This window comes from Panicum virgatum, chromosome 9N (assembly GCF_016808335.1).
Source record: "Panicum virgatum strain AP13 chromosome 9N, P.virgatum_v5, whole genome shotgun sequence".
Lineage (NCBI taxonomy): Eukaryota > Viridiplantae > Streptophyta > Magnoliopsida > Poales > Poaceae > Panicum > Panicum virgatum.
The window spans coordinates 56,458,602-56,469,704 of record NC_053153.1 but is presented as its reverse complement, the minus strand read 5'-3'; the positions used below and the strand labels follow the sequence as shown (position 1 = coordinate 56,469,704).

At 47.6% G+C, this 11,103-nt stretch overlaps 1 protein-coding gene across 1 annotated transcript; it reads left to right on the top strand.

Moving 5' to 3' along the window:
- The first annotated feature begins 2,731 nt into the window (after window positions 1-2,731).
- Window positions 2,732-10,639, top strand: LOC120689151. Its single transcript, XM_039971475.1, has 2 exons — window positions 2,732-2,918; window positions 10,317-10,639. The coding sequence occupies exons 1-2, from the start codon at window positions 2,732-2,734 to the stop codon at window positions 10,637-10,639; spliced, it is 510 nt and encodes a 169-aa protein (XP_039827409.1).
- Window positions 10,640-11,103: the final 464 nt, after the last annotated feature.

The following is an 11,103-nucleotide window of genomic DNA, read 5'->3' as shown; positions in this document are numbered from 1 at the left end:
CTCTAGAAGATAAAAGGAGCAATTCAATCTTGAATTTATTTCATTAAGATGGTTTACAATACTATTGTACCCCTCATATATCTGCCAACACTGTTTTTACTGTTGGCGGGACGCACTACAACTTATGGTCGACGACCGACCAATTAGGGGGAGCCCACACCACGTGAGTATGTTCCCCCTCCCCCGGCACCTCTCTCTCTTCCCGTTCCGTTCCCCTCTGTCTTCTCTCTCTTTTTTTCCTCCAGATCCCGACAGCCGGAGTCTCCGCTGTCCGCTCCAGGGCGAGCGGCGCAGAAGGCCGCCAGCAAGGAGGCACAGCGCAGCGGCGGGCTCTGCCACTCAGGGGAGCAGCACGGCGGAGAGGAGCGGCGCGGCAGGGGAGGCAGGAACCTCCCCTGGGAGATCGCCCCCACGGCGTTGGCGGGGAGCTGTAGTGTTTTTTTTGTTTCTTTTTTCTTTTTGATTTTTGGATGCAAAATATTTTTACAAAACTTTTTCCCAAACTTCTTTTAGTTTAGATTTGGATGCAAAAGTTTTTTCTTCAATTGTTTTCTCAAACTTTTCTGTTTCAAACTTTTTGTCATCAAATTTTTACCTTTCTCTATCATCTAATTTTTTTCTTGAAAGTTTTCCCAAACTTCTTTTTTAGTTTAGACCTGGATGCAAAAGTTTTTCTTCAAATTTTTTCAAATTATTCTGAAATTTTTCTGTTTCAAACTTTTTCTCATCAAAATTTTCCTTTTTTTTCTCTTCAAAATATTTTCTTTGAATTTTTTGTCACAAAACGACAAAATAATACTAAAAAGGAAAAAAACAGTTGGTCGAAAATCGACCGTACGAAACCCTCCGTACGGTCGCCCGTAAATTAGAATACCCCCATATATCTTCATATATGTAGGGGGGTGGGAGGGAAGGCTTTGTTCAATTACATTGTTGTGTCCTCCCAACAATGGTTTTTCATACTTCTCCCGTTCTAAATTATTAGTCAATTTGATTTTTCTAAATATATAAATTTTATTGTCCTTCTAGGCATAATATGTATATCTGGATGCACAATAATTTTATTATGGCACCTAGACATAATTTATCTAGATGCATAATAAAAGCTAGAGTAAAGTCCATCACTGGTCCATAAACTTGTGTCGCTATGTCATTCCGGTCCCTAAACTCACAAATCGACCGTTCGGGTCCTCAAAAACTTGTTCATCTGTGTCATCTCGGTCCATAAACTTGTTCCACTGTGTCATCCTGGTCCCTAAACTAGAAAATCAAACGTTTACGTCCTCAAATTTGTTCAATCATATCATTCCGGTCCCTAAACTTGATTTTGAATCTCATATGGGTCAAAATAAGGCGATCTAAAATATATATATAAAAAAGTAATTCATAACTTTTTCATATGAACTTGAATGAAGATAAACTTTATATCAAAATGGTAGCCCTCGACGTAATCTATAATTTTGTAGTTGAAATATTTTTAGGGTCTCAAAATATTGTTGTAAGTTTATGTATTTTGAAATTTAAAAGTTAAAATTAAATTTTGGGACTCTAAAAATTTTTAATTCAAAAACATTTCAACTGTAAAGTTGTAGATCACGTCGAAAGATACAATTTTGATATAAAGATTGTCTTCATTCGAGTTCATATGAAAAAGTTATAAATTATTTTTTGCTATAGAGATTTTAGATCGTCCGGTTTGGACTTAGATGAGACTCAAAACTAAATTTAGGGACTGGGATGACACGACTGGACAAGTTTGAGGATCTAAACAGATGGTTTATAAGTTTAGGGACCGGAATGACACAACCAAACAAGTTTGAGCACCTCAACGATCGATTTACGAGTTTAGGAACCAGGATGACACATTCGAACAAGTTTAGGGACCAGTGACGCACTTACTCTAAAAGCTATGTACCTACAAAAGGCAAAACAACTAATAAGTTAGAACGAATGGGCAATATTGGAAACAGATAACAACACGCCTCTCCATTCAGTATGCATTCCGGCAACCTACTCTTTGCTTCCGTTCGAGGCCTTTGATCCTTTCCCCCTCTAGCGCCCTCGCCTAGCGAAGCCCTGAAAGACCATTCGCCGGCTCAGCACTTTATAGTCTTGTTATGTCTCCGGTTGCAAGTTCGCGCCTTTTCCCGTGAAATTAAGAAGAAACCTCTTTCTCGGTACAGTCTTTTGGAAGTAATATTAGGATGATGACTGTGTGAGTACGTTTAGTGTATACGAAGTGTTGGCCTGGACGGTTTTTGTAATAAATTTAACAAAGAAAGAAAGAAACAACCCAATAGGAAACATGTTTCATGTGATTAAGAGAAGAGAAATGGGGCATGATATGATAGAAGTACTTGGGTGCAGCGCCCTCGTCCGGCCTAACCCACTGACTGCCCTCCACAACTGAAATACTACTACACTTTCCCCTCCCACTAAAGTCACTCGCAGGCTCCGGTGCCTCCACGTACGCGACCCATCCTTCGGCTTTCCTGCATGGAGGACGACGGGTGGTCCAGCTCCAACGGCCAGAAGAACAGAGCATGCGCGAACAGTCGCCGCAAGGGACCCGACTGGTCCAAAATATCCAAGAGCCTTCCCATGCGGCAGGGGAAAAAGCGAAAAAAGAGAAGTGATTCCACGCCGACGCCGGGTCGTGCCAGTTGCCACACTGCCACTGCGGCACTGCCTCCACTACGGATGCCTACACTGAAGCTTGGATGAGGCAGGCATGCATGGGAGCTTCGTCCCACGGCGCGGCCGCCACGCCGGCCCAGCCCCCATCCTCCGCTGCCTTCGTTCACGGTCGCGCGACGCGTCGCGCCGCGGGAGGCGCGCCGAGCGAGAGGCGGCTGGGCGCGCGCCACCTGCCCGTTCGCCGTGGCTGGCGCGCGCGCCGTCGGCGGGTGGCGTCTGGCGTACGTGCCCCGCGCGAGCTGTGATAACGCGGGCGCGATCGAGATTGGCTGACTCGCTGGCCCCGTCGCCGCGGTGGTCGCAGCGCCTGTGGCAGAGTCAAAGCTGCTAGGCTGTGTTTATGTGTTTAGATCCTGAAAAACAGCATCGGACACTGTAGCACACTGTAGTACATTTTATTTGTTTGTGGTAAATATTGTCCTATCATGATCTAACTAGGCTCAAAAGATTCGTCTCGCAACGTACATCAAAACTATGCAATTAGTTTTTTAATTACCTATATTTAGTACTCCATGCATGGATCATTTACTATATTTAATGTTTCGATGTGATAGAAAGTTTGGAGTTTTTGTGGGATCTAAACACACCCTAGCACACTTGCCAGTGCAATACGCTGGTCGCTGGAACACCTCCATTTCAAAGCGTCTCAAACTGCATCTCGCTCTGGATCTGAACCCCCCGCCCTCTCTCTTCAAAGGGTAATATTGGAATATAAGTGAATTGTCCATCTCTCCCCATCAGTTTAAGTTTTTGGGTTGAATTGGTTGGTGCATGCAATTCAATATGATATCAAAGTCAGAGGTCTCGAGTTCGAATCCTGGTTAGCGTAATTAAATAAAATAATTGTTGCTTGCTTCTATTCCACGTCTGATGACGGAGGGAGCCTCCACGTGAGTTGGAATATTGGAATATTTGGGTTGAATTGGTTGGTGCATGCAACTCAATAAGTAAGCCTCGAGACCGGAATGATTTTTCAATCTTATATTTGGAGGCGGCCAGTGGTCGTGACCAGGGAAAAATTTTCCGGACGGAAAATCCGGTTTTTCGGAAAATTTTCTGTTTCCGGTGTTACCCGGAAAGTATTTTCCGGCCAAATTTCGGATTTTTCGGTTTCAAAATTCAAAAATTCAAAAAAAATTCATAAAAACGAAAACCGGATTTTTCCGACCGGATTTCGTTGCTTTCCGGTCGGATTTCGGTGCTTTTCGGGCGGAAAAGATTGTTTTAGCAATGTAAAAAATATTTTGGTATATATGGTATTGCAAAAGAACTATTACACATGTATATATAATTTAAACACGAAATATCCATTCAAATTCCGTAAAAACAATATATCCCTCACATGACTAAACACATATAGATCCGTATATGAAATAGAAATGTAAACTCTTAATAAGTATCCCTCACATGACTAAGCACACATAGATTCCGTAAAAATAATATATCCCTCACATGACTATTACACATATTGGGTTTATTTAGCAAAACATGTCATATATATGATCAGTTTGTATAACTTGGACAATGGACTTGGTATTGTATTATTGCAATGAATCTATGGCTTGTATGCTTGTATGACTAGGACAATGGACTTGGTATTGTATTATATTGGATTTAGATTGTGTGTCTTGTATGGACAATTGGATATACATGTTTTAGGTGAATCCTATTAATATTTGTTGTGTGAAATATTTATTATGCTTTGTGAACTATTATATATGCAAAATTAGACGAAGTGTTGTAAAATTTTTAATTTTTCCTCACTAATTTTACAACTTCCGATCACCAACAACATTTTCCGGTCGGAAAACACCGAAATCCGGTCGGAAAACACCGAAATCCAGTCGGAAAATGTCGAAAACCGAAATTTGAATTTCAAATTATTTTCCGATCGGAAAATCCGAAAAAAACCGGAAAACCAGAAATTTTTCGTTTCCGGAGCAGTCCGAAAAATAGTTTTCCGACGGAAAATTGATCCCTGGTCGTGACTCGGGTGTTTTGGAACAATCTTTTCCCTTTGGCTTGGATGGCCGCAAAGGACACCACTAGTCACTTGACCCATAAGAAGCTGCTTTCTTGGACTTTTTGGAGATCGTGGCACTTTTGCCTGTTGGGATGAACCGCTAGCCTTATTTTTCCTGCACAGCGACAGGCTTTAGGGTCACCATCGTTTTGGATGGATGGCATGGAATCACGCCCCCGTAGGCCTTGTGGCACTTTCTGACGCACTCGCCATGCACTCTTTAAGCATGTGTGTAGTGTGCTTGGTTGAAAAATGAAACGGTTTGTCCTCTGTTCATCTTCTGCCGCAACACGTTCTATGATCAGTCAGGAAAGGGTATGATCGTTATTTTTCTTTGAAACAGACTATGCTCCTATATAATTTAGCACCTATTTTTATTTTGTGACTTGTCCTCTACCTACATAATCGATGTTTTGCAAAAGAGATCGACCTGCTATGCTTGTTAACAACTTAGAACCTCTGTTGGTAGATCTGATGATGCCTTTTATCTTCAAGAAAGTAATTTATCATACTGCTGAACAGTCCTCAACCGGATAAAAAAATAATGGTAACCACATTATTGATAAAGCTCAAGTGCACAACCCAGAGCCCCATACCCTCCAATCTAGTAGTGCCTCGTTTTTGTTTTTTTAAGGGACTCCTTTTTTAGGAACAGTTACAAAATTACTATCGTTCGCAAAAAAAAAATGCCAATTTGCCATATAGCCCTCCTCCACTTGAGCTACCTAGCTTGCTTGCTCTCACAGTGCCGACTCATCATCCCCAACAACGGTCTTGTTTGGTTTAGTAGCGCTATGTACGGTAGCTGACTTTGACCATTAATTATAGATATAAAATAAATATAGTATACAAAACTAACTTCATAACTCATGTGCTACTTCACGAGACGAATCTAATGAGGCCTTTGACCGCACTATTAGAGATTAGTTACTGCAGCATTACTGTAGCTAATTATTAATTACCGTCATTAGATTCGTCGCGAAAAATTACACCCATCCATGAAAAAAATTTACAAATAAACAAAGACTTTGTTTAGTACTCCATACATATAAGATTTTTTTTGTAGCGCAAGTAACGCTAGGGAAACAAACAAAGGCAACCCAACTTCTATCTTATATAAACCGCTCGAACGTCAAAACCCCTAGCTCTTCCGGGTCCTCTCAAGTCCAAACACACACACACACACAAAGGCACAAAAAGATACAGCAGACCAGCAAAGGCAGGAGAGCAGAGCTGCAGAGGACACACTGCAAACTCTGACTCGCACTCGCTATCTGCTGTCTTGATCTGTTGCCAGTGATGGTGGCCAGTCAAGATGGCAATGGGTACAGAAAATCCGCAAATCCGCGGATACCGAACCCGATGGGCGCGGATTCGGGTTTGAGTTTGTACCCGCGGGCGCGGACGCGGGTACAACTCTAAACCCAATGGATATCTACTAATGGGTTTGAACTTTTGATATCCGAACCCGCAAACCCGCAAATCCGCTGACAGATGAGCCCGAACACCACTATATATAAAAGAGTTTCTAGGGTCTGAGTCATTTCTCTCATTCTCTTCCCAGTTCCCACTCCCGGCCGCCACCCCCACCCCGAACCCCCCACCCAGCGCCCCCTCTTGGCCACCTTCTCGAGCCCCTGTGGCACCGGCGACGCAGTGTTGCACGGCTCGCACCCCCACAGCCCCACCCGCTTAGCGCCTCAGTCGCTCCTCCAGCGGCCACCGCTCCCCCGCCGGCCACCGCTCCTTCGCCGGTCGCAGCTCCCCTGCCGGACGTCGCTCCACCAACGGCCGCGCCGCTCCGCACCGGTCGTCGCTCCCTGTCAGCCTGCTCGGTACAAGAAACCACCGCCCAGCAGCCCGACCCCCGCCTTCCTGATTCCGCCGTGGTGCCTGATCCCGTGCCCTCCGCCGGTCTGCAGCCTCAGAAGTCTAGTGCTCTCGTGCTGTGCTGCTCTGATCTGTTCCTGCACAGATCCGCTCCTTCAATGCACCGAGAAATAAGCAATATATAAAGGATTTTTTTGCCGTATCAGCTCTTGTACATCTATTCTGGCTAGAATGCTAGATCTGCAGTGAATCAGTGATATGCTTGATAAAATGTGAAGTGAGAATGGCTAGTTCGCGGGTACACGGGCATACCTGCGGGCATGGGTACCCGCGGATAGCAGGCATGGGTATGATTTTCTACCCGTGGCGGGTAGCGGGTGCGGATGCGGGTATGAAGTTTTACTCGCGGATTCGGGTATACAAAGGTGCTATCCGCGCGGATTTTACCCGTTGCCATCTTTAGTGGCCAGAGAGCGGCCTCGGTCGGGGGCGTCAGGCGTGGGACGCTGTAACATTCCGAAAATCTATCAAGATAAATTATACATTAAAAATATTTTTTAAAATTTCTTTTCTTCGTCGAGCTCAAATCATTTCTAAATCCCTTTGTCGTCCGAGCCTCTAATACTTCAAAATCCTTTCCAACGATCCGCCGTCCCGACTCCCGCACCAATCACCGTCTCATCTCTCTGTTCTCCTCGTTCCGCGTCCGTCGCATCCCGCCGAAGCCGTCGCATGCTCCCGACCGTCGCCGTGAATCCCGCCGACCGCCGTGAATCCCGCCGACCGCCGCTCTCTCTTTTTCCTCTCTCTCTTCTTTTCTTCTCTTTTTCCCCTTTTTCTTTTTCTTCCTTTCTTTTTCTCCCACCTTCTCCTTTCTCCTTTCTTCTTCCTGCTCTCTGCCTGCGCATGACCTAAGCCTCACACGCCGCACGCGCGCCCCTGCTCCCGGCCGCCCCACGCGCTCCACGTGCCGGGATGCTCGCCGCGCCGCTCGCCGCTGCCCGACCCATCCCATCGCTCTGTGCTCGCCGCGCCGCCCGTCGACCAGCACAACACTGCCGCCTCGCCGCCCGAGCCCGCACTGCTCGCGAGCAGGGCTCGACGCCGAGCACAGCGGCCGCCCCCCTTGCCCTCCTCCACCCGCGATACCCGCCCCTGCGCGCCGACGCCCTCGACGCTCGCGCCGCTCCGCGACGCTCGCAAACGGCCAAGCTGGCCCCAACGCCATTAAAGGTGCCCGCCGAGCTCGCCGGCCGACCACCACCGCGGCTCTCCTCCTCCACCGCCTTACCCCGCCTATAAATAGGCTCCTCGTGCAACCCCAACCGCCATCACCACCCTCACCACCGCGTGCCCCCTTCCCTAGCCCGCAGCGCCGCCGCCACGCACGCCTCCGCACGCCGCCGCAGGACACCGTCGCGCCACCCCCTCGCTCCATCCGAACCCAAGGTGAGAAGGGCAGTAGAATGCCCCCGCTCCCCTCATTGTTTTCCCCTAGCCCTAGCCGCCGCCAGGCCCCGCAGCGCCGCCGCCACGCACGCCGGCCGCCGGCTGCCGCCCGCCACCATGGCGCCGCCTCTACAGGCCGCCACCACCCAAACCGAGGAGGGGAATCGATTCCCCGTGTCGCACTCCCCCGTTTCCCCTCCTCTCGGCCGCTGCCGTGCCCAGGGCCGCCAGCAGGAGCCGCCGCCGCCGCCCAGGCGCCCCCCTCCCCTGTTTCACGGGAAAGGGGAGGAAGAAGAAGGGCAAATATGCTCCCCTGCCCTATTTCCTTTTTATTTAAAAGTCCACCCTCTCTCTCTCTAGCCATTTTGCAAAAGAGACCCCTTCCTTCTTTCTTTTTAAGAACCAGCCCCTCCATCATATAAACTTAATTGGAAATAGGCCCCTGCCCTTTTTCAGAGTAGCCCAGATATTTTCTAAAATTCCAATCAAGCCCTTGCCCTCTCAAACATATTTACAAATAGCCCCCTGATTCCGGTTTAGCCCCTAAACCTCTCTGTAACCTATCATTTCATGCGTCAAACATCCCCCGATTGACCTGAAAATTTATCACACCATTTCTAACATAAGTTCGGCCGTGCCATTAGAAAACCACCCAAAAATATTACTCCTATCTCCATATTTTAATTGTTTCCGATTCGAGCTCAACGATAAAACCTTTATTTCTTTTTCTTTATTGTGTGCTTGTTTGTGCGCGTCGTAGATCACGGTGTGAATGAGGGAGAACCCGTCGACGAGTAGTACCGCGAGCAAGCGTGCAAGAACCAGTACCGCGACCCCGAACCCAAAGGACAGTACCTCGATCAGGACTTCCCGGAAGGCCTTGAGAATGGCAAGTTCAATCTCATCCTTTGATGCATATTTTGTCCCAGTTTTATAAACACAACCTATTGGCCTGTTTTACAAAACTGCATATACTTTTTCTGCTGAAAACATGGTTGGATAGCCACCCCTTGATTTGATATAACCATTTCTTGACCACCTAGATTAACATCTAAATATGATCTGTTTTATTTGGATGTTAATCGCTGCTAGAACGCTTAGGGCCTTGCACATGGAACAACTTGTTTTATAAAAAGAAAATATGTGAGTGTGTGGGAAGGAAAAATGTGGAAATTTTGGAAACCAAAAGAAAGATGAGTTTAGACGAGATGGATGGCATTTCTGTGTGAGTTGCCAAAAGGTGTGCTCGTACCTGTGTGGTTGAGCAAGGTTGGGAGATATCCATCTTGTCACAATTAAGGACCGAGTTGATGTGTCATCTTTCCTAACTCAACTATCGTGCAAACCACTCAACCGTTGTATGTGGCAATGGCTTAGCATAAACCCCACTGGTTGGTCTAATAGCCATCAGGAGAGCTGAGAGCAACGGGTGACCGAGGAGAAGGGTTAAGCTCTGTGTGACTTATGCCCCGGTTAAACCTCGATGATAGATCAATGGCCCCTTGGTGGATTCTGTGTTGGCTAGTCAGGTCTATCTAAGGTGGGTAATGACTTTGTTGGGATCTGCACCGACACTAAGTTGATCGTGCTGTGGTACCCCGCTTGTGGGTAAAGTTGCACACCTATGCAGAGTATAAAATCTATTCGAATCGCCGTGTCCACGGTACTGGGCGAGTTACGGTTTGGTCACACAACTAGTATTTCTTCTGGGAATAGTTGGGATGGCTAGAGTTGTTTTGAAAAGAGTGTCCGGCAGCTGTGCCGTGTGCTACGACGGACGGGGAGTCCAGTAGCAACTTATAAACTGGGATCCTGTGTGGATCAACCCTACGTGTTACTCGGCGCAAGATAATTACTTTGAAAACCTCTTTCTTTCAAATAAACTCATGCATAAAAATTAGCTTTCCGCAAATAAAACCCTGGCCTTATCCTTGATCTATCCTGTGCATGTATTCTGTTTATACCCCTCCGTGGGTGTGGTTGGACTTGCTGAGTATGTTTGTACTCACCCCTTACTTAATTTTTACAGAGGAAGATCCAGACTTTGTTCCCGAGGATGTTGAGTAGGGGTTCCGTTCTGCACCCAACCTTACCTGTGGATAGGGTCACCCGCAGGAAGGTTCGTATGGCGCAAGACTCTGATGACCTCTTCGTAGTTAATATCGTTGTTTGGGTTTTAGTTGTTATCCTCGCAATAGTGGCGCTTCACTGCCTATTACGGCGTAGAGTTGTACGGTGATGTACCATCTGATGTAATAAATGTGTATCAGCCTCCTAGGACTGATATTTGTATCACATTTAAATCTTCTCTTGTGAGGGGACGCTCCAGACGCGGCGTCGTGGTGCTGCGTGGTGGTGCTCGTGCTGGTGGTGGGGTCGCTCGCCGGCGGCGCGGGGGAAGAAGAGGATCAGTGGCGTGGGGGCGAGCCGCCGGTGGTGGTGGTGCGCGGGCCGCGGCTGGCGGCGCGGTGGCCGTGCGAGGAGCTCTACGTGGTGGCGGAGGGGGAGACGCTGCACGGCATCAGCGCCCGGTGCGGCGACCCCTACATCCTGGAGCGGAACCCGCACGTCCACGACACCGACGACGTCTTCCCCGGCCTCGTCCTCAGGATCGCGCCGTTCGCCGGCGGCCACAGGTGAAAGGGGTCGCGTCGGGCGAGTAACTGCAGAGGAAGGAACTCGAGCCACGCACTGCCGTGTCTGGAACACGACGCGCGCGACGCCGGGCGGACAGGAACTCTCTCTCTCTCTCACTCTCAGGCGTGTCTTGTACATACTGCATGTGAAACAGACTTTGGCATGCCCTACGACTGTGGTGAACAGAAATAAGAAGCTCCACGAGATCCCCAAACGTACATGCCCGATAACCGTTCCGTTTCCTCAGTTTTTTTTTGTTGTTGTGCCATTTTGAAGCTTGAGAAGGCTCCAAGGGTTTTATGGAATATGACAATTTGGTGATGAAAACCCAATCAAGGCATATCTAGATGGTGACCACAAGATCGATCTAAATGGATGTAGATGTAGATGGAGTGATTAATCAAATCTATGCATGATGTGATGGCAGACCGACATCCTTAGGTGCCGTTTGGAAGGGCTTCACCCAA